The sequence below is a fragment of the Manis javanica genome, chromosome 17 (assembly GCF_040802235.1).
Source record: "Manis javanica isolate MJ-LG chromosome 17, MJ_LKY, whole genome shotgun sequence".
NCBI lineage: Eukaryota > Metazoa > Chordata > Mammalia > Pholidota > Manidae > Manis > Manis javanica.
In genome coordinates, this window is record NC_133172.1 from 28,398,296 (window position 1) to 28,422,902 (window position 24,607).

The window sequence follows — 24,607 nt, forward strand, 5'->3', positions numbered from 1 at the left end:
AGGTTTGTTTCCTTGGAATAGGTTATGTCCTTTAATACTTTAAACTTGTTTCATTCTAGCAAGGCTTGGAGATAATACTTAATGAGGCTACATTTATCCCTATGTTATAACCTCAAATTTACTTGATCACCCATAGTCTAGTCTATGTACTGGAATATTATATTGAAATATCTTGGGCTATATGCATTGTTTTCAGTAAACCTTACCAATTACCTTCTTGAATATTTTTCTAATTCACATTTGAATAATTTCATACTACTATCCAAAGTATCTTATTTCACACATTTATTTAGGCATTTTTTCCCTCTTGCCCTATGTTTAATTGAAAAAAAAAAATCAGGTCAGGAAGTCTCATTATTATGAGACCTAAAGCTGAAATTCACTTCTCACAGTGGGGTAGTCACTCTGATATTTGCAGACAAGGTACAGAAATTCAGATTTGATTCCTTCACACAGTGGTTCTCTGAGTGTGGTGCAAGGACTTCTAGGAGTCCCAATAACCCACTGCAGAAAAGGTGGGTAATTAGCAGTGGCACTAAACTATAGTTATTCAGACTTGGGTAGTTAGCCAACATATTTGGGAAAAATGACAAAGTGTGTCTAGTCTGTCACTTTCAAGAAGATGACTGTCAGTATTTGTTGCTAATGATAATTGGAATTTTGAAAGCCCTGTATGTGAGCTGACACATGTAAAAACTTAACAACTCTTTGATGAAATTAGTGGTGATATTAACATATGTGACTTTAAAATATTATATAATGCAGTGTGTTAACATTAGGAAGATCTGCATAACTTGGTAAACCAATATTTTCCAAATGACCAGTGCTTGATGTTACAAAGTCATGCATGGATAAAAGATCATTCAAAGTACATGACAGACCAAGAGATTTTCAAGTAATAAGAGTAAGTAAGAAATCACTTCTGGAATGGTATATGTAGGACATAAAAAATCTTCTTCATAAAAGCAATGAGAAAGAATGCTGGAAAGAAAAACTGTCAAACTTTCAGAACTCTGGAAATCAACCAAAGGTTTGCAAGAATCCAAAGAGTATCTATTTAAGAAAGGCAACTGAATCTTGAAAAGAATAGTGTGCTGTGTTTTAATTTTCCCTGTTCCCATAACCCTCTCTCTGCTCTGAACTAGTACTGAAACCAACAGCTGTGCAAATAAGGTACATAGGCAAAGAAATAGCCTAGTAGGCAGTGGAAGGGCAGAACAGGTTGGGAGTTCCACAAAGCCTATCCCAGAGCACTGTCACTATATGACCTGTCTGGCAGCTACCTGAAAAGCTCATTCTATTTATTTTTATTTGGCCAGACTGAGAGCTCACTTTGTGGGAACAGCCCTATCAAACCGGAATGCTTGATAAAAACAGTTAGCAATTGTTTATATTGAAGCTGCCTGATGTAGTGATAACAATTCGGGCTAATGAGAGGTTGACCAAATCTTAAAAGGAAAAATACTAATAAGATGCTCAAAGGAGGGCTTAGAAAGCTATGACATATTTCTGGGAATCCAGAAAGCCACACATATGCAATACAATTTTTATTTATTTATTTATTTTAGTGAAGTACATTTAGATAAGAGACCCGAGAAGGTCCAAATCTCTCACCTAACCTCTGATTTAAGGATATCTATGTCCAATTACAGCTGATCATTGAGCTGAGTAGGCACTTCAATGGCTATACACAATAAGGTCCAAGAAAGCCACTGAACAAACAACAGGAACAAAAACAAACAGTAATAATTACAAACCCAGGGAAGGGATTTCCAGGGTTAACACATTCTTTAAAATGTTCAGAGTTCAACAAAAAATTATGACACAGAAAAACAGGAAAGCATGGTTCATACAGAGGGGAAAAAAAAGCAGTTAATAGAAATTATTCTCAAGGAAGCCTAGATGTTTGCCTTATTAGTCAAAGACTTTAAAGTAACTATTAAAAATATCTCCAAAGAACTAAAGGAAATCATGTGTAAACAATTAAAGGAAATTATGAGCACAATGTGTCACTAAAACAGAGTATCAATAAAGAGATGTAAATCACACACACACAAAAACAAATAAATAAGGGAAATTAAAAAGTCACTAGAAAGGCTCAACAGATTTAAACTGGCAAAAGAAGGAATAAACAAAATTGAAGATAAGTCATTTTAGATTACCCAATCTGAGAAATGGAAAGAAAAGGAACAGAGTTCTAGAGATATATGGGGCACCATCAGATACCAATAATAATGGGAGACTCAACATAAAGGAAAGGGGACAAAGTGGTAGGATATGTGGGCAGTAATGGCTGAAATTGCCCAATTTTAATTAAATACATTCATTTGCACATCCAAAAGCTCAAAAAACTCAAGTAGTATAAACTTGAGATCCACACCAAGATACATCATAGTTAGACCCCACCAAATACATCATAGTTAAAATGTTGAAAGAGAATTTTAAATGCAAGAAGAGATAAGCAACTCAGTATGTACAAGGGATCTTTGATAGTTAAAAGCTGATTTATCATCAGAAACCAAGGAGGACAGAAGGCAACAAGATGATACATTCAAAGTGTTGAAGAAAAAGACTGTCAATCAAGAAGTCTAAAAATCCAGAAACATTATCTAAATGAAGGGGAAATTAAACTGAGATAAACACTGATGGAATTTCATATTAACACACCTAGCAGGAAATACTAGAGTTCATCTGGCTGAACTGAAAGTATAGCAGACAGTAACTCAATTCTTCACAAATAAACAGTATCAATAAAGGTAACTATAAGTACATATACTGTTAGGCTGGAGGAAGGAAAAAAAAGGACATGCAAACAGAACAGAGATGTCGTAGGGGTAGAACAGACCAGACCCCAAGGTCTGTGCCTTATATGGAAAGGGGACAGCTCTTCCTGAATTCCATCCTTCTGATGTGCCAACTAAGACCTGGACCTCCTCCCTCTTGGAAGGAAAAATAGTTTCTAATTGTCTATTATGTCACCTTTAGCCAATCATACCTCTCCACACCCCCTAGGATAGCTTGCCCACTCCTCCCCCTCCTAATCCCTTATAAGCCCCCACCTCCCTGACCGGGTGTGACTTCTCTGGCCTGTAATACCCAGATCATGGAACATCACCTGGGAGTTGCACTCAAATAAACTACCTGACCCTTTGTTGCCTCTCTTTGCCTGCTTATTTCGGCTAAAATTTATCTTACATTTGATGCTGAAACCCGGGAAGGAGCATGAGCATGGGGCCCTGACCAGCCACCAGTGGCCCCACCCGCTCCTTCCCTGAGCCAGGACGTCAGCCTGCTCTCCGCTGCATGGACTATTTTCTGGTGAGTCCCTCAGTTTCCCCCTGTCTGTTTCCCTTTATAACTCCACTTCACTTGGTCTGTCAGAAATCATATGTATGTACAGGTGGGGCATCCGGCCCCTGGGCATTCAGCCCACCCTCTGCAGGCACCCGGCCTGCCCCTGGCCCTGCGGTGGGGGAGACATCCCTTACTCAGGCTCCCAGGACATCTCCCCTAACTTGGCGCGCTTGGGACGCTGGGCGCTCCTCTCAGCGGAATTAGTTGGGAAGTGGCGCAGACATGGGGAACCAGCCCTCAAAAGCAGAGGCTCAGACTCCATTGTGGTGTCTCATTTCTAATTTGGCTACTCTATATTTGTCCCAGGAAGCTTGCAAACAGAAGCTAGTCTTTCTTTGCTCTGAGGCCGGGCCTCAGTATCCCTTGGACAATCAATCTTGCTGGCCCCGAGGGAACTTTCAATTTTAGCCTCCTCACCAACCTGATTAATTATTGCCACTGGAGCTGAGAGTTGAGTGAAATCCTGTATGTGCAGGACTTTTGGACTTTGTGCTCCCACCCAGACCTTTATGTTAAGTGTTCAATGACTCAGGTTCTCCTGGCCCAATCTCCAGTTAAAGACTGTCAGCCTCTTACTCTGCCCAGTCCTTCTTTCTTTTCAGATCCGCCAGAAGACCTCAGTCACCCGCCTCCCTCAGCTCGCGATCCTCTCCCCCTTTCTCCACCATGATCTTTAAGTCCTGTCTTCACACGTGCCGCTGCCGTCTTAACTTAAAGTCCTACATTCTCAACCACGCCGCCTTCCTACTCCTCTCCTCTTCCAGTGGCTGCACCACCCCCTCCCCCTCTCCTTCTACCTTCACTGCCCTCTTCCCCCACTGGAACATGCTCCTCCCACCCTCTGGTTCCAGAAGCCATGGACAGGAAGCTGAGGAGAGGGAAAGCAATTGGATATCAGTGACTCAAGTCTTTATATCAGTTTGTCTGTCTGTGTATATGTTTTTGTGTGGGGAGTGTTGCTGACTGTAGTCATTGTATCTCAGTTTGTATGTTTGTGTGTCTAGGTGTATGGATGAAAAATATTTTCCTACCTCTGGATAGTATTAATAAAAATTGATTTAAAAACAAGCGCTTGTGAAAATTGGGCATTCCAAAACTTCCAGAAAATCTGATAAAAAATGTTAAGCATTAATGCTAATTTGGGTTTGGCTGAGGCGGGCATGTCCTTGTGGTTATCAGCTGCCTAAGTTTACCTAAGGTCACTTAAGTCAATGTTATCTGCTAAATCTTTTAAGAATAAAATGCTTGAAGGCTTAGCTTTGTCTAATATTCAGTAAAGGTCTTGTAAGTAATCTAGCATAGTTGTTAACGAATGAGTGAACTAAATAAGTGTGACAAGTGAACACCTTTTTAATTGTGTGTTACAGTGTGTATACCTATCTACAGCCTAGAAATCTTTGTGGTAACCTAAAACCTTAAAGTTTTGCTAAGTTAAAAAGATATACTTTGTGCTTAGTGAGAGATTGTGTTGTAAAGCTCATAGTTAACAGAAATTATAAAATGTTCATAAATTTGTCAATCCAAAGAATGCTAGTGTAACAGTTTATAATAGTCTACTTCTCAGTGTTCACTAAAAATTAAGGTACCTAATAGTTTTAAGTTCTAATTAAAACTACCCTAAAGTAATAAGGAAAACATTTCTGCATGCTAAAGAATGTATCTTTTGATAAAAGAAAGTAACTTTGTTTTAAAGTACAGCTGTTTATTTAGAGGGAGAAATCTAAATGTAAAAAAGGTTGTAGAAAGTTTGTAGAAGAATTTAATATGGTCATGCTATTTAAAATTAAAGCAGATGAGTCTCGGTATAAAGTACACAGCAAAATTAGAATTTTGTTTTCAGTTAAAAAGATAAAGTTTTCTTAACTGTTAGTCTGCTCATAATATTGAAAAATTGCAAAAAGTTCTCTAATTGTATTATCAAAGCAGTTTCTCATGTTTAAAGTCTCAATGAGTTGTCAGAGTATATAAGAAAATGAGATCTTAATATTAAAAGGACTAAAGGCTAAAATTTGCTAACAACTGTGTAACCTTCTTTATTTGTCTTTGAGGTATTTTGTTGTCATTCTGGTTAAATAGATAAGTATTGCTTCATAGCAACCTATAATTCTATTTAAGCAAGGGCCTTAAAACTTTTAACAGCTTCCCAAAATCAAATTCAAAAAGGTGCTTTTACCTCTAGTTAACTCTGATATTTTCCAGAGGGCCCCTGGAACATGTCAGAAGAACTTTTCTCATTGGAGAAAGTATTTGGCTAATTTAGCTTATTTATCTGATATATAATTACCTGCTTAATTACCTAGAAAGCACTGTCAAAAGAATAATGCTTAACTTTGTTACTTAATGTTTTGTGTTACAGAAATATCAGAATTTCCTTATGTCAACTGTCTTACAGTAAGCTCTAATCAAATCTTTAGCCATTGTCATTTGTCTTTTATTATTTATAGTCACTGTTTTTATTACTCAAGCTAGTAAAGAACTAGATTTCAGCAGAACAGGTATTAGTTACATAGGATTAAGTAAACTAAGGAAGATGATTTTGTGGCTTTTTGTTTCAAATGTTGCTGATAAAGTGTTTTAAGCTTTTTCTCTTAAGCTGACAACAGTTTAGTAAATGACTGCCTTTATAAGCAGAATTGAAACTTTATCTTTCTCTCTACCTGATCCCTCCAGAATTTAAAAACTCTCAGTGACTATTTTTATATTTCATGGCAGTATGTTTATTTGTACAAGTTCAATAAGAATCTGCTTTCCTTGTAAGAAGACCAATTAAAAACACTGGTTATATTACCAAGGCTTTGATCGGAACGTCATACCTGAGAGACACGTGTGTAAACTCAGATATGAACAGACAGCTTTAAGGAACTAAGATTGACTTTATAAAGCCAACAAGGTCCCTTAAAAGAATGGCCTGGTACCTTGCTTACAGAGTTCCCAGCAGCCTTACCAGGTGAGGAAGGAAGGTCACTGCCTAGCAGGTGCAGGAACCTCAAGAATGTTTTGGGAACCTCAGAGAAGAGAGGAATTCACCCAAATGTACAGGTACTGCAGGCACAACCTGATGGCAAGTCTGGCTTGGCTTTCTGGCCTCAAGAAGCCTTTAAAAGTCCAATCTGAAATTCCTTATAAAAAGTTCTAGCAAAGCATTATTTAAAAGAGCCTATGTAATCAATTGCTCTTCTTGCTGCACTTATGCAAATAATCAAGCCAACTGTTAATTATTTTCTTAATCTGGCTACTTCTAATAAAAATGAGGGTAATTTTAGAGAAAAGTATTGTTTCAATAATGCAGTCTTAGCTATACTAAATCCCAATACTAGTCATTGAGATGTAAACTCGATCCAGAATTCCAGTCCCCCATAATGGCCTGCCTAATGCCCCTACTGGGCCCCTTAATAACAGTTTGTGGTTTACCCTTAGTTGCCCTTTGTGTCCTCAGGTTCCTCCAACAGCAGCTAACCCAGATGACCCGGGTTGCCACCAACCAGATGTTACTTCACCGTTACGCATCTCTTCCCACTGAACCTCCTCCTTCGGCCTAATACCAGCCTCAAACCCCCACGACACCTCTTGTCAGCTGGAAGTAGCCAGATCGAGTCATCGCTCAGTATGATCAAAAGGCTGGAATGTTAGGCTGGAGGAAGGAAAAACAAGGACATGCAAACAGAACAGAGAGATGTCATAGGGGGAGAACAGACCAGACCCCAAGGTCTGTGCCTTATATGGAACGGGGACAGCTCTTCCTGAATTCCATTCTTCTGATGTGCCAACTAAGACCTGGATGCCAGCCTCCTCCCTCTTGGAAGGAAAAATAGTTTCTAATTGTCTATTATGTCATCTTTAGCTAATCATACCTCTCCATGCCCCCTACATTAGCTTGCCCACTCCTCCCCCTCCTAATCCCTTATAAGCTCCCACCTCCCTGACCAGGTGTGATTTCCCTGGCCTGTAATATCCAGACCGCAGAACATCACCCGGGAGTTGCACTCAAATAAACTACCTGGCCCTTTGTTGCCTCTCTTCGCCTGCTTATTTCAGCTAGAATTTATCTTACATATACTAGATAGTATAAATGCATTTTTGTTTGCAGCTTTTCCTCCTAACTTAAAATACTACTAGTACTGCATAAAGTGGTAATTTAAAGACCATGTTGTTTGGCTCATAACACATGAGTAATGTAATTTGCATGACAATATAAGCAAAAAGGTAAGTAGTAAACAGGTATTTTAGAGGAATGTTTACGATATTGAAATTAAGTTGGTATCAATATGGACTAGATTGTTTCTGAGTTAAGATGGAGACTAATTCTGAGTGAAACCACTAAGGAAATAACTTAAAAAATAGAGTACAAGAAACAAGGGAGTTAAAATCATATCCTAGAAAATATGCAACACACAGAAAGTTGTAATGGTAGAGAAGCAAAAGAAAAAAGACATAAGGCATATAGAAAAAATGGCAGAATGGCAAACATAAACCCTACTTTATCAATAATTAAATATATATGTAAATAGATTAAACACAGCTATCAGAAGGTAGAGATTACTAGAATGTTTAGAACAATATAACCCAGCTATATGCTGCTTTTAAAAGACAGTTTAAATTCAAAGACAACAAATAGGTTGAAAGTAAAAGCATGGGAAAGATATATCACAGAAATAGTTACCAAATGAGAGCTGGAATGGCCATACTAATATTAGATAAAATAGACTAAAATTATCAGAGATAAAAAAAAAGCCATTTTATAATGATAAAAGGGTCAATCTATCAAGAAGACATAACATAAACATTAATGCACCTAACAACAGAGCCAGAAAATATATGAAGAATTGACAGGAGAAATAGGTAATTCAATAATAACGCTTGGATACTACTATAATTATTATTAATACACCATTTTCATTAATGGACAGAATTAGGCAGAAGATCAATAGTTAATAGAATACTTGAACACACTATGAATCAACTAGACCTCGCAGACATGTATGGGACACTGCCCCAATTCCAGCAGAATACATATTGTTCTCAAGTGCTCACACAATATTTTCCAAGGAGAACCATATATTAGACCACAAAACAAACCCCAACAAATGTAAAAGTACGGATATTATACAAAGTATGTTTCCTGACCACAATGGAATTAAGCTAGAAGATAACAATGAGAAGTTTGAGAAATTTATAAAAGTGTGGAAATTATATTTCTAAATAACCAGTGAGTAATGTAACAGAGTAGGAAAAACTCATTTATATGGTTTCAAATTCCTCATTACAACTAACTTTTAAGTAATTGCCACTTGGTAAGTTCAGATCAATTATCTGAACAGGTTATGAAACATTCCCTGTTTCTATTACAATTCTGTGTGAGGTTAAATTTTGTTTTATGTATTTCCACCAAAACAAAAAACTGAATGCAAAAAGAAAGGAGAACATTTTGTCTTCTGTTACGCCAGGTACTAAAGAGATTTGAAAAAATGTAAAGCAATGCCACTCTTAACTAATTTTTTAATTTGGAAAATAAAGTTATTTTTTCATAAAACATAGGCTGTATGAACATGTAATGGGTTTACTGTTATTTTTAAATGAATAAAAAATAAAAAATTGAGTTTTAATTTCAAATAGAGTAATATTGATAGGTATAACTCACATAAAGAAACACTCTTTGGGGTCCTCAGATGGAAGATGTTTGAGAATGCTGCTCTGAACCATGTACATAATGAGAAATTCAATTCCTAATTTGTCCTTCCTAACTGAAATGCCATGAGTGATACCTGTACCTGTCTTTTGATTTCTTAACCCATATATCATAGCATTACACATTTCAGAGCTTTGCCTGCATCCCCACCCAATAGTGCCAATTACCATTGTGTGAATGTTCAAAGTATACTAAAAAGGATTATTCTAAGTGCCAAGATATCTGGAATAATTTTTGTGTTTTTTCTAATACAGTACATGTGTTAGGTGTATTGCTATACTTAATATCTTTCACATACCTGGGTTATATGAGTACTGATCTAAAGGAAATCTCAATTTTTATAATTTATAATTTGGGGAATGATTATTTATATCATTGAAGAATTTTCAATTTAAAATATTAAGAGTTTTGAAACAATTGCTCTATTTCATTTAATATTTATGTACACATCTTAAATTCCTTTATGTGAAACCTGAAAAGCTAATAAGCCTGGAGCTCAAACTATGAGAATATCAATCAGGAATTATGAAAACATGTAAGTGGAAGTTTCATATAACTTCTTTTTCATACTTCTCTGATATAATTTACTTAATTTTTATGGAATCAATGTTTGTCTCTCCAAAGAATTCCTATGTCAAAGCCCCAACCACTAAGGTGAGGATATTTGGAAGGTGATTAGGGTTAGAGAGGTTATGAGGGTGAGGTCCTCATGATGGCATTAGTGCCCTGGTAAGAAGAGGTAACAGAAAGCTTGCTGCCTGTGTGCATAAACCTAGGAAAGACCACGTGAGCACACAGTAAGAAGGTGGCCCATGGCAAGCCAGGAGGAGAGCCTGACCATAATAGCATCCTGATCTTGGATTTCCAGCTTCCTGAATTGTGAGAAAATAAATTTCTATCGTGTTTTGTAATGGCAGGTCAAGATGATTAATGCAATAATTTAAGGCCTATGAATTATACCATATATTTGTGTCATGAGAATATTTTAGATATTATCTTTCTGAATTCTGAAAATATTAATGTAGTTTTTAGAATCAGACAATCTGGTTTCAAATTTTTCCTCTTCTGTTTATTTTCTGTCTGACCTTCGGCAAGTTATTTAACTCCTCTCTGTTTCAGTTCCCTCATCTTAAATTAGGGGCAATCACAGTACCTATTTCATAGCATTACGTGAAGATTGAGTAAATATGTATAAAATAATTAGAACAATGCCTGGCACAGAGTAAGTGCTCAATATGTACTACCTTTTTATTTTGGCCAAATAAGTTAATGTCTTTTTTGGTAATAAAACCTCATCTTCAATTATACTGAATTACTGAGCAAAATTATTTTGATCAAAACCAGAAACATCTATCAAATTTACCTTGTAGTTTTCATTAATGCATTGTAGGATTTTAAAGTTCCGGGAATGATTTATTTGTAAGAATGTATGTTTGGAATGAAATTCCACTTGCAAGCATACACAATTGCTATGTAAGAAGACAAGGGTGCTCACTTACAGTAAATAAATCCATTTCATGAAAATCTAGTGCTGTAGTTCTCAAACTTTAGCATACATCAGAATCACCTGGAGGGATTGTTAAAGTATAGATTCATTGGCTGCATCCCCAGACGTTCTTAGACATTGACAGATAGGTCTGAGTGGATAGTGGGAATGTGCATTTCTTACAAGGTCACAGTGAGGTTAATGGTGTTGGTTTAGGGACCCTTCTTTAAGACCCACTGATCTGTTTGGGACTACACTACATATATATGTTATAAAAACAGGCAGCTTATCAGAGTATTTAGTGTAACCTAAAGTTTTGTACTAAAGTTTGGACTTGATTGACTGTAAGAGAATAAAACCACTAATTCAGTTGAGTGCACATAAAACAATGCTTGAAACACTTCTCATTGTTTTCATTTGCTTTTAGTGACACAGAAAATTATTTTTTTGGTATCAGTGCTCCTTTGTCAACCAATACAAAAGCAAGGGAGTGAAATGATGGTTCACAGAATTGGAATTTCATAGACTTTAAAGGCAGTTACAGAAAGATTAGAGTTGAAATCATTAAGGAGCTTTCTGGACTGTGTGATGTAATCTGCAATGCTTAGATTCATTTTAATTTATTTAGCTCTAAAAGGTATGATCTTTAGGAATTTATTGTATAACTTTTCACATGTACTATACTATTACTACATTAGCACACTCATTTTTTTGTTCTTAAGTATAACATAAAACAGCATGATCTTTCCTCTTACAGGCAAAGTTAGGGCTATCTATTAGCTAGGTATGTAAGTGAAGTATAGGATATTGTTGGAATGTGTGTGGGAGCAGAATTGCCTTAACAAGCAAAGAGGCAAATAGAACACATCAAGAAATACAGATATTCAGAATCAAATAACCTTTATTAAAGTTTACTAACAGCTTTTTATTTGCACGGAATTTAAATTTAGAGAAAGAGAATGCTCATGAAGAGGGGAGCAGTCTTACCTTGAGCAGTAAATACAGAGTATTTAAAATAAAAGAATCCTGTACTTTAGGCAGTTTAATAATTTGTAGAGAACATCTCAGATAAGGAAAACTACTAATTAAACGAATAATCAAGGAGCTGGCTTAAAAAGTTTAGGTGTACTGGTCAGAACACATAGCAGATCAGAAAAAGATGAGAGTAACTTTTACTTTCTATTGCAGTTGTTATCCTAGCCCAGGAGTTGGCAAACCTTTTGTCAAAAAGCCAGATAGATAGTAAATACTTTAGGTATTGTGGGCCATCATGTTTAGCAGGACTGCTAAACAAAGTTACAACTACTTAACTTTGATATTGTAGCATGAAAGTGGCCATAGACAATATGTAAACAAATGGATGTGGCTGTGTTCCAGTAACACTATTTTCATAAAAGCAGGCAGCAAGCTGGATTTGGTCTATTACCCACTTCTGTTGTAAACAACAGAAGCAGCAGAAAGGCAGCAATTATAGATATCTAAGAAGTAACTAGTTCGAAATCGACTTACCACTCTAACATAAGGTTTACATGCCAATGATTTAATGTTTAGAAATGTTTTCCATATACACAGAGTAAGGAAAAGCTACTTACTATACATGGACATACTTTTAATAGTAAGGAAAATAGAAAACTTCTTCAAACTTCATATATTAAATGAGTAATTATGAGTCCTGCAAAATTTCATGAGATGGGGAAAAAGATGATGGTGTGAGAAGTGAGGCAGAAACCTCCTTCCAAATCCACATAAAACAAGAAAATACAGCAAATACAACTAATCCTGAAAGAGGCGACCCGAAGGCTGCAGAACAGACTGCCTACATCTGGGGAAAATAGAAGACCTCACAGAAAAGGATATGTAGCAAAGCCATGATCCAGCGTGACCCAAGCCCTTCCTCCACCCCAGTTCACAGGCAGGAACGAAGAGAAATGGAATGGAGAGGGAGCAGAAGTCCAGGACTGCCAAACATCCAGCTCTGGAGATCTGCTCCAGGAGCACGAACCCACATTGTATAGTGCTCTGGAGATCAATGGGGTTGGAAAGCAAAGACAGGCGGAATACTTGGAGAGACTGAGATTACAGTTGCTTGTGGAGAACAGGTACTCACAACTGGACCCCTGGGATAAAAGAAAGGTGGCCACTTTAAAGGACTTTCTAACAGTGAGAGGGGTGCTAAAGGGGCAAAGATTACACAGAGCTCCCTGGTTAGGAGAAAGGGAAGGTGGACAAAATCATCCTGGCACACTCAGCCCAGCAGGTTGGGAACTCTCAGGAGCTTCACACACTCCACTCCCCTGGCTGGCCACAGCAGCCCCGAGGCTCCCCAATGCAATATCCAGCCTGCTGCTCCTTCCTCCTGGCTGCCACAGGTTTGCAAACCTGCAGCCCCCACTATTGCGCCAGGCCAGTCAGAAGGCAGCCCCACCTATGGCAGCTACAGGGGTATAGCACAGAGGCTCCTCCCTGTGTGCTTGGCCCACTGGACTTGGCAGTGGAGGCAGGCACTGCAGCTGGGAACAGGAAAGAGCTCTTTCCTCTTGGCAGGCACTGGTTCCACTCACCTGCGACCTGTGCCATTGCTCTAGGTGTTAGGCAGCTCCAGAGAGTAGAGCTTTTGGGCACTAGAGGGTGCTGCCTACATAAAGTTATTTCATAGGAATCAGTAGAAAAATGAAACAGCAAAAAAATTTTGTATAAACAAAAATTCAGCAGACACCAGAAAGAAAAACTGAAATCATCAATCTTCTTGATAAAGATTTCAAATTAAAAATCATAAACATGCTTACGGAGCTACAGAAAAGTATTCAAGATCTAAGGGAGGACTTCAAGAAAGAGACAGAAAGTTTGAAAAATACAGTATCTGAAATGAAACATACAATGGAGGGGTTTAAAAGTAGGTTAGATGAGGTAGGAGATGGTAAATGAAACAGAAATTAGAGTACAGGTAAAGAAAGAAGCTGAGGCACAGAGAGAAAATAAAAGGATCTCTAGGAGTGGTGAGACTAATACAAATGGAACAATACTCACATTATAGGGGTATCAGATGAAGAAGAAGAGAGAAAAAGGGACAAGAAAGTGTCTTTTAGGAGGTAATTGCTGGAAACTTCCCCAATCTGGGGAAGGAGATAGTCTCTCAGGCCATTTAAGTACAGAAATCTCCCAACACAAGGGACCCTAGGAAGACAACACCAAGACATATAATAATTAAATGGCAAAGGTCAAGGACAATGACAGAGTATTAAAAGCAGCCAGAGAGAAAAAAAAGATCACATATAAAGGAAAGCCCATCAGGCTATCATCAGATTCTCAGCAGCAACCTTAGAGGACAGAAGTGGGTGGCATGACATATTTAATGCAATGAAAAAGAAGGGTATCCAACCAAGAATACTCTACCTGGCAAGATTATTATTTAAATTTGAAGCAGGTATTAAACAATTTCCAGATAAACAGAAGTTGAGGGAATTTACCTTTTACAAACCATCTTTACAGTGTATTTTGGAGGGACTGCTATAGATGGAAATGGTTCTAAGGCTAAATAAACAGCTGTCATAAGAGAAAATAAAACCACAGTAAAGGAAGTAGACCAATTAATCACTAAACAAATGCAAAGTTAAATCAACTACTCACAAAATTAGTCAAGAGACACATGAAAAGTGCAAAATATGACACCTAATACATAAAGAGTGGAAGAAGTAGAAGAAGGAAAAAAAAAGAACCTTTAGATTGTGGTTGAAACAGCATAATAAGTGAGTTAAGACAGACTGTTAGTGAGGAAGCTCCCTTGAACCTTTAGTAAACAAAAATCTAAAGCCTACAATGGCAGTGAGTACTATCTATCAATAATCAACCTAAATGTAAGTGGATGAATGTACCAGTCAAAAGATACAGAGTTAGAGAATGAATAAAGAGAAACAAGACCCACTTATATGCTGTCTACAAGAGACTCACTTCAAACCCCAAAACATACACAGACTAAAAGTGAAGGGATGGAAAAAGGTATTTCATGCAAATAATAGGAAGAAAAAAGCAGGAGTTGTAGTACTTGTATCAGACAAAACAGACTTGAAAACAAACTAACAAGACACAAAGGACATTACATAATGATGATGGGGCCAGTCCAACAAGAGGATATAACCATTATAAATATCAATGCACCCAATATATGAGCACCTAAATATGTGAAACAAATACTAACAGAATTAAAGTGGGAAATGGAATGCAATGCATTCATTTTAGGAGACATCCACACATCACTCACTCCAAAAGGCAGATCAACCAGACAGAAAATAACTAACAAGACAGATGGACCTAACAGACATCTACACCCAAAAGAAGCAGGATACACATTCTTCTCAAGTGTACATGGAACATCTTCCAGAATAGATCACATACTAGGCCACAAAAAAAGCCTCAGTAAATTCACAAGGACTGTAATTGTGCCAACCAGCTTCTCAGACCACAAAGGGTATGAAATGAGAAATAAATTATGCAATGAAAACAAAAAAGCCCACAAACACATTATGGCTTAACAACATGCTCGTAAATAATCAATGGATCAGTGACCGAATAAAAACAGAGATCAACCAATATATGGAGACAAATGAAAACAACAACTCATCATTCCAGAACCTGTGGGGAGGAAGTTCTAAGAGGAAAATATATTGCAATAGAGGCTTACTTCAAGAAACAAGAACACCCCCCACAAAAAAACAGCACTAGATTCACACACTTCAAGAAGGGACTAGCAGTTACCAAAGGGAAGGGGTTGGGAAGAGTGGGTGGGGAGGGAGGGAGAAGGGAATTAAATTAAGTGGCACTGTAATTAACAATCAGAATATACGTAGGTCACAGGGAAGGCAGTACTGCATGGAGAAGACAAGTAATGACTCCATAGCATCTTACTACACTGATAGACAGTGACTGCAAAAGGGGTGGGCAGGGTGACTTGATAATATGGGTGAATGATGAAACCACAATGTTGCTCATGTGAAACCTTCATAAGATTGTATATCAATTAAACCTTATTCAAAAAAAAATTTCATGAGACAGTTTCGTGTTTTATAGAGTGAGGCATCTAAGTTCTTAAGCTGAACCAAAAGGGCACAGGTTTTTTTCCTGGTTTGTAACCAGTGGGAGCAGTCTCTGAGTTGGGTGTGTAGGAATGAATTTGGTGATGCTTTTGCAGATCTTTAGTTTCATCTGACTTTTCCACACACACTTTTGAGGATGTGACCTATGGTAAGTGGCATGTTGTATGCTAATCTTAGTTGTCTGACTGGGTGGAGTGAGTTCTTCCATAATGAAATGAACATATATACTACAGTTTCTATAAAAAGAACTGTTTTGTTTGAATTTTTTTTCAATAAAGCAGCAACATATTTTTGTGGAAAATATCTAGTTAGCTGACTTGATAAATTTTGGTAAGAAAGGGTTAAGACAACAGCTATTCCTATGGAATGTTGAGCACTGTAACCCACCATCTAGCAAGTTCCCTTTCTGTGGGAAAATTTTACTACAAATGTCTCACAGATTATCCTATTGTCCTATCCTTCCTTTGAAACGTCATGTCTGATATTTGAAAGAATTCTTAGAAGTTAAATTAAAAAATATTAGTGATCTCTCAGTTTTTTTATAGTATAAGTAAAAATGCTCCTTTTTTCTTACTCTAAGATAAATCATACTGATGCAATGTAGTGTTGTAGGTGTGGTAATATACAGATACTTCTTAACTGTTTTCTGTATGCCTACTGACTTATATAAAATCAGGGCTAAATCTATTGTTTTTGGTGACTATCTTTTTTCAGTAACCTGGATAAATCTTGGTGGTTTTTATGTCAATATGAAGTACTTGATTTCCTAATAATCTGTTTCAAGATCTTAGGCTCCTACAATGGAGGCAAAGTATATTCTACATCATTGGCTCTAGATTGTAAAGTAAAACTGCCAGAACTTATAAGACATATTATGTTAGACAAAATCAATATTAGGTTTAATTATCCAATGTAAATTTATAATTCTAAGATATTAGAGAATAGCTGCTTACCATATGGACATTATTTTTCTCAAAGGTAAATTTTATTTGTTTATCCTGCTCATGTTTTTTAGAAATACTCACTGATATTTTCCTTATGTTCATTCATGTTAGGTACATTGACCAATTTAGTTCAATACTGAATTTTTTTTTTTTTGAGAGGGCATCTCTCATATTTATTGATCAAATGGTTGTTAACAACAATAAAATTCTGTATAGGGGACTCAATGCTCAATGTACAATCATTAATCCACCTCAAGCCTAATTCTCGTCAGTCTCCAATCTTCTGAAGCATAACGAACAAGTTCTTACATGGTGAACACTACAAGGGCAGTCATCACAGAAACTTTCAGTTTTGATCACACATTATGAACTATAAACAATCAGGTCAAATATGAATATTCATTTGATTTTTATACTTGATTTATATGTGAATCCCACATTTCTCCCTTATTATTATTATTATTATTATTAATAAAATGCTGAAGTGGTAGGTAGATGCAAGATAAAGGTAGAAAACATAGTTTTGTGCTGTAAGAGAGCAAATGTAGATGATCAGGTGTGTGCCTGTAGCCTAAGTGTTAATCCAAGCCAGACAAGGGCAATAAAACATCCACAGATGCAGAAGATTTCTCTCAAAACAGGGGGGTTGAGGTTCTAAGCCTCATCTCTGTTGATCCCCAATTTCTCACCTGATGGCCCCCCTGCGACTGTGTCTGTCTTAGGTTGTTCCTCCCTTGAGGAATCTTACCCGTCTCTCGCTAACCAGTCATCTTCTGGGGCCATACAGGGAAATGTAAAGTTGGTAAGTGAGAGAGAGGTAATACTGTTTGAAAAAGTTAGCTTTTTACTTCTTTGCAGATTTATGCCCTGTGGCTTTTATGCCCAGTCAATACTGAATTTTTTATATTGTTTCTTACTTATTTCTTCAACACATTAAATTCAATAAATTATTTTCTTTAATTTTGGTTATTTTCCTTTTAAAACTGCAAGATAATGTTTATATGATTATCTATCTTTCATACAGGAAATGTGATATTATCAGGTAGGTATGATAAAAGAAAAGACATACTTAGAATTAAAGAGAGAATGATATTTTAAGAAGATATCCAATAAATAAATCAGTTGTGATCAATAAATATTTGTTGAAGTAATAATACCTGGTATCCTTTAAAGGATGGGAAGGTGAAACAGTATCAAGTCAGATAATTTACTTAGTCAAAATAAAAATAAATTTACTTGGTTTATGCTTTGTCAGAATATTCCTACACAGAACAGGTAAAGGCCTGAGAATTCTTCTGATTGAAAAGATGAAAATGTTTCTGCTACATATACTAGAAATCTGTAGTAATAATCGAAACATTTGTGTCTCATAATGAAGTATCTCTGGGAATACAAATAGGGAATGTTTTCCCTTTGTATTAGGGTTTTGCAAAATCCATTTCTCTTGTGAATAGCTTATAATTTATTTTTCAAGTGTTTAAACTTACAATGAATATATAATTGTGGTAAGAGATGGGTACAATGAAGGCCCATTTTTAAAAAACAACCCATATTTTAGGAAATGCTCATTTATTCACACATCAAATATTTATTGTGTTACTATTGTAAAGCACTGTGTTAGGGAGTAAGAACAGACTAAAAATCAGGATACATTCTCTCCTTTTTAAGGACTCAACACAGATAATTCATCATGTACGAAAGTGTAAGTAGTAGGACAAACTAAGCATAGGTTGCTAAAAAAACAACAGAAGGTGTGTACTTATGTTAAAGGAGCCAAGGAATGATTCTGAGGTAATAATGTCTGAGAGTTGACTGGAAGGTTACATGGAGAAATCTAGAAGAAGGTGGAGAAGGGGAGGCTTCCGGCAGAGGCTGAATATGCAAAAAGTTAGAGATGGGAAAGCACGGCAGATCATAGCGTGGCTGACAGAGCTGGGAGAGAGAGTGAGGAGGAACAGCAAGGGATAAGGCCAAAGAGGTAAACAAAACCTCCGTCTCAATAAACTAGATTTGGACCATTTGTCAAGGGCAAAGGGAAGCCTCTGAAAGTTTGTAGTTTAGAAAGGTCACTGTGGTCACTTTATGAAGGATGGCTCAGAAAATTCCAACAGTCAGGCAAAAAAGGATGACAGCTTGACCTAAAGTTACAGGATGGAGAAAAGGGACAAGAACAATGAGTAGATTCTGGGGTAAGGGAAAGGAAAAAGTAACTGAGATAGGGAATATAGAAAGAGGAGTGGGTTTTTGTGGAGAAATATCAGATTTCAGTTTTGGAGCTCCTTATAAGACATTGACATATAAAAGTCTGAAGCGCAGGAGAAATAGCTAGAAAATAGATTTGGGAGTAATCAATATATAAATGGTGGGAAAAAAAGCTAAGAATGAGATTGAGATAACTCAAGTTAAGGATATACACACAGAGAGTAGAGAACCTAGAATGGAACCCTGAGAAGCACTAACACTTAAAGGGTTGGCAAAGGAAAAGTCCATAAAGGAACCTGGAAGAATGTCCAGAGAGGTAGAAGAGGAGCTAGGAAGGGAGAAGCAAGCCAAGGAAAGGGAGTGTTCCTAGAAGGAGTGATCAGCAGAATCAAATGCACTTTCATTGGTATGAGGTCAAAGGCTAGATTACAACAGTGGGTTAAGGATATGAAAGTAAGTAATTAGGGAGATCTAGCTGTAGACAACTCAAAGAAGTTCATCTGGGAAGAGAAAACAGAGACTGGGTAGTAGCTAGAGAGAGAACGGGGTTTTACAAGGTAGTTATGTATGCATTTATAGATAAGAGGGATTTGGGCACTCTTAAAAATGCTGAAGGGAAGACACTAACAGATAGGTGGAGGTTGACTGCACAGGCCAGATAGAATAAGAAGTGGAATGAGGTCCCTGAGAAGTGTGTGGGCCCCACACCACAATACATTCAGGAGAAAAAGCAAAAGGGATGGATGTGGATGAAAGAATTACATTTAGTGCTATAGAAGTTAACTGACAAACTGGTAAGCACAAGAACCTGTGTTAGGTTTCAGGATATACTGGCAAGCAAAACAGATCTCTGCCCTCATGAAACTATTTAAAAGGAATATGCACAGACTCACTTTGTATATAGAGTATAAAAGGATTACTTCTAAAATCTGCTGTTCAACTGGACAAGGACACGTCTACCTGCTTCTAAACTCAATCTACAAAGTAGAAACAGTCACCAAACTTTGGTAAAAAGAATTACCAAGTGACAGAGAAAGAAGTTACAAGTTCCAGTAATAGAGGAAGGCCAAAATATGCCTTATACTGAGAATGATTCAAATAATTATTTGGATATTTAAATAAAAATCAAGGAAATAGGAATATAAATATTCTTTGGATTTGTAGTTGTTTATGGCAGCTTTCACTGAAAATATTATCTTTCACATTCATATTTCATAAATTTGAGACACATATTTAAAAAATTATATGGTAAGAAAGTCAGGGAGTCAAGTAGACACCTAGTCCCATCCTAAAGGCAAAGAAAACCCCAGCATTTCTGGTATTCAGAACTATCCTTACTAATATAGGAATGTTACAGAGGCAGAGAAATTAACATTATTACACCTTTTGAATGTTTATTGTGTATTAGGCCTCTGCTGTGATTCACCTACACTAATTCTTCTAATCTTAACAAAAACCTAAGGAGGGAGTGTGGTAGGCAGAGTAATGGTCTCTTAAAGATGTTCACATCCTAATTTCCAGAACTGCTGGTAAACATATTAGCTTATATTGCAAGAGGGACTTTACAGATGTGATTAAGGATCTTTCTTTTTTTCTCACAGAAATGTGGAATGGTTCACAAATTTGTGTGTCATCTTTATGCATGGGTCATATTACTAATCTCTGTATTGTTTCCAGTTTTAGCATACATGCTGCTGAAGTGAGCAGTGATTAAGAATGTTGAGATGGGAAGAGTATCCTGCATTATCCAGGTGGGCCTAATGTAATCCAGGGGTTCTTATACACAAAAGAGGAAGGCAGGATGGGTTAGGGGCAGGACAGAGGTTGCTACACTGCTGGATTTGGAGATGGAGGAAGAAGGGGCCATGAGACAAGGGATGTAGGCACTCTCAAGAAGTGAAAGGCAGGGAATGGGTTCTACCTAAAGCCTCCAAAGAAATGGAGCCCTGTGGACACCTTGATTTTAACTCAGTGAGCATTTGGGCTTGTAACTTTAGAACTGTTAAGAGAATAAATTTGTGTTGTTGTATGCTACTCAGTTTATGGTAATTTGTTACAGCAGCAATAGGACTCATGTAAGAAGGGAACTATTAGATGGCAAGAAAGAGGCTTAATAGGAGTTAAATAACTTTCACAAAGTTACTGCAGATGGTTGAAGAAATTCCTATTTTACATTCCTATTTTCTCTTTGAAGTAGTAGACAAGGTCAATTACTGAGAACTGGAAGTTGGGGTTGGGCATAAGGTGGAGACTGGAAAGGATATACAATAGTTCTTATGAAGAATGGTAGTTTCTGGTCTAACATGTAAAGTCCTTATCTCTTAGAGATAAACACTTAAGCATTTACAAAAAAGATATGATGGATTTGCCTTAAAATAATCTAAGGGGGTTGTGAGTGGAATAAATATAGTAAGTGGGGTGTGGGTGAAATAAAACTAGGTATATGCTAATAGTGTTGAAGCTGTGTGATATTTTGGGCACAAGAAGTTTTATTATACTAGTTTATAGTTAGATATTTAAAATACTTTAAAAAGTCAAAAAAATTCAAGGTACAGAGCAATTTATGACACAAAAGAAGATTTTTTGATAAAAGTCATGAAGTAATATGGATAAAAACAACTTTTAAAATACAGCAACACTGACAGAGAATCTGTCAGTGGTACCTGAGGAACAGTGGGGTAGGGAGGGGGGTCAAGGAAGGAAAGGAGGGACAGCCAAGGGACACAGAAATACTTTTGGATATGATATATTGTTAATTATACTACTATTATATACACATATATCTGTTAAAAATATATATTGTATGTACATTTATATACACACAATAAACATAAATGTTTTAACACCCAAATTTTGGATATTAAAGTTGTACAGCTTGTTGCATGTCAACTCTACATCAATAAAGCTGTAAGAAATAAAAAAATAAAGCAATAGTAATAAAAATGCAAGGAGAGTTGGTTTCTAGTCTGACGTGTGAAGAGCTTAGAAGTCATTACTCCCATCCTCACACAACAATAAAAATGCTGAAGAAGCTGAAAATCAACTCTGTTTAGATCCATCAGAGAACTGAGGTCACTGAGCAAACTGATACCAGGAGAACTGGTGAGAGGTGAATACAGAGAATCACAGCTTACTGGGATCAGAAGCCCAGAAGCAGAAGGCTAAAACCCTAGCCAGTACTGGTAGGAATACGTGAACTGTAAGATATTGTTGGAAGCTCAGTGTGAATTAGTTTGAGAGCTCCAAACTCTGGGAGTTTAGAGGAACCCTACACTTTTGTGATTTTCACCTCCAGAAGTCACACCAGGTTCTCACAGGGAAGATCAGTAAAAACCCATCCACCAACCCACCCTCCTGCTTCTAGCACAGAGAGGTAAAAGCAGCCATTCTGAAGTATGCCCAGGGCTCTTTGGTCTCCTTTACACCACCCTGCCCTCAAGGAAAACTATTTTACCAGATCTTAAGGCACTTGGGATTTACCAACCTGGGGAAGAGGAAATACCCTAACTTCAGCCCCCTCTAGCCTTCCTGTCTCACCTAAGGGAGAGGGGAGGCTAAGAAGCACTTGTGAAAGCTACAGCCCCAGGGGCACAGGCTAACTAACACTGAGACTTAATCATAGGACTAAAAGATGCTTCTCTTATCCTTGTACCTTACCACCATATCAATTGGGCTCCTGTTTAATAATGGGATTACAGCTAGAAGAACTGCAGGTCTCAGATCCTACTTAAGAGTAAGTCTACAGAAAAAACAGAGATCCAAGAGAGGAGACAAAAAGATAATGTAGGAAAATTCTGTCACTGACAGCACTGCTACTGCAATCCATACAAACAGCTGTTAGTTACCTCAGCCAGGTAAACACAGACCCTCATACTAAGACCTATTCATCTCAGTTCATTTCATCTAATACATATCTGGCTTTCAACAGAAAATTCAGGGCATGCTTAAAAGACAGAAAGAATATGAATAGACAAAGCAAGCATCAGTCCCAGATTCAGATAAGGCAGGTATGTTGGAATTACCAGACTAGAAATTTAAAATAAGTATGATTAGTATGTTAAAAGGATTTAGTGTTAAAAAAAAAGACAACATGCAAGCAAAGATTGTTCATGTAAGCAGAGAGATGGAAACTCTAGGAATGAATCAAAAGGAAATGACAGAAATAACAGAAATCAAGAATGTCTTTGATGGGCTCATCACAAGACTAAACACAGCCAAAGAATCAATAAGACTGAAGATATATCAATAGAAACTTAAAAAACTGAAATGCAAAGAGGGTATCTAATGAAAAAGATGGAACAGAATATCCAAGAACCGTGGAACAATTAACAGAAGAGTAACAGATGTGTTATTGGGACTATCAGAAGGACAAGGAGAGAAAGGAACCAAAGAAAGGAAGAAGAAACAAATGGTCTGAGTATTTCACAAACTGGGTAGATAACACCTGAATAATCAAGTTAATACTTAGTCTTAATTAATCACATCTGTACTTTAGAATTTTTTTAAATGTATTTATTTTTTAGAGCAGTTTCAGGTTCATAGCAAAGTGGAAAGTATAGAGTTCCCATATGCCCTCTGCATCCCCCCTTCTCACAACCCTACCTTACTAGACATCTATATTTTTATAATGATATGAAAGCAGATGAGTTTGACGAAGTACTCATACACATTCGCAGTGGATGTGGCGATGTAGTGTTCAGATGTTCCTTTCAGTCCTGAGGAACTTATTCCTTAAGCTGCTCCAAGTGTTGGCTGCTCATAGCTCACAGCTGGATTCTTACCTAGAAATTGTCCTCAGCCAAAGGGAGCTGGCTCATACAACTCCTTCCTGGGGACTGCCGGCATGCCATGTCTATTGATGCAGGAATACAGAGGCCTGGCTCCTTTGCCTCAGTTTGAGCCATTTTTGAAGGACAATCTTTAGCTTCACAGCTTCACATGAATCACAGACCAACTTCTCTGGCCAATTCTGTTTTCCTCATTACTTCAGAGATGTTGCTCTGAAGTTGAGTCTAGATTAAATCTCTGCACACAAATCTCTAAGTCAAGGTCTGTTTCCACAGGTCTTAAGTATAGGCAGTTTTCCAACCATACATAAAATGTTGGTCATGTAGTGCTTTAATGGGGTAGTCAAAATATGATACTATAACCAGAACCTAGCTTTGTGTTCTAATTCCACTGCTTAACAGCTCTGTGACTAAAATTTAATTTGAGCCTCAGTTTCCTCATTTTTAAGTGGGAGATAGTTCCTTATGAATCATACACAGACACACACTTTCAAATATAATGTAATATCCTTATTACATCTTACATGAATTGGCAATTTCAAAAACTAAGCCTAATTATTTTCACATTTCATTATTGCACTGAAACATTCTGTTAAAAAGTCCATATTAAGACTATACCAAAATAAATTCATTGTCTATACCAAAATGGCATAATAATGGGGAGGAGTGGCCATTTCCCAAGGATATTAGAAAAGGCTTCAGAAAGAAGGTGAACTTTGAGGTGAGAAATTTTTAGGCAAGATAATTTATTACCAGTAAAGATTTCTTGTGCACTTAAAGATGCTTTAATCACTCCTAAAGTGTAATAACAATTTGACTATAAATTATAACAACTATTTTGTATGTTTCTATCATGAAGAAAATTTTTACAGAAATATCTATATCTGAGAGTAAAGTTTACTTACTGTTATCTTACGAGGACAGTCATTAGAACAGAGGCCACTAAGAACTGTGGGAAAAAAAAGAAAAAGCTATTATTGCTGTTATAAATACTTATATTTAAAGTGAGCTCTAATTTTTTCCCCTAAAATCTATTAATATGCTCTATTGATTCATGA

At 36.9% G+C, this 24,607-nt stretch overlaps 1 protein-coding gene and 1 non-coding gene across 2 annotated transcripts in view; both read right to left on the reverse strand.

Moving 5' to 3' along the window:
* The window catches only part of ITFG1 (integrin alpha FG-GAP repeat containing 1), a 321,361-nt gene that overhangs the window by 64,308 nt on the left and 232,446 nt on the right, over positions 1 to 24,607 (reverse strand). The window contains exon 13 of the mRNA XM_036996514.2: positions 24,455 to 24,498. Within this exon, the coding sequence (XP_036852409.1) occupies positions 24,455 to 24,498 (44 nt within the window). The remainder of the gene's footprint in view (positions 1 to 24,454; positions 24,499 to 24,607) is intronic.
* On the reverse strand, positions 20,362 to 20,469 carry LOC118968029 (U6 spliceosomal RNA). The gene has a single exon (XR_005055403.1). It is a non-coding gene; the product is annotated as a U6 spliceosomal RNA (small nuclear RNA).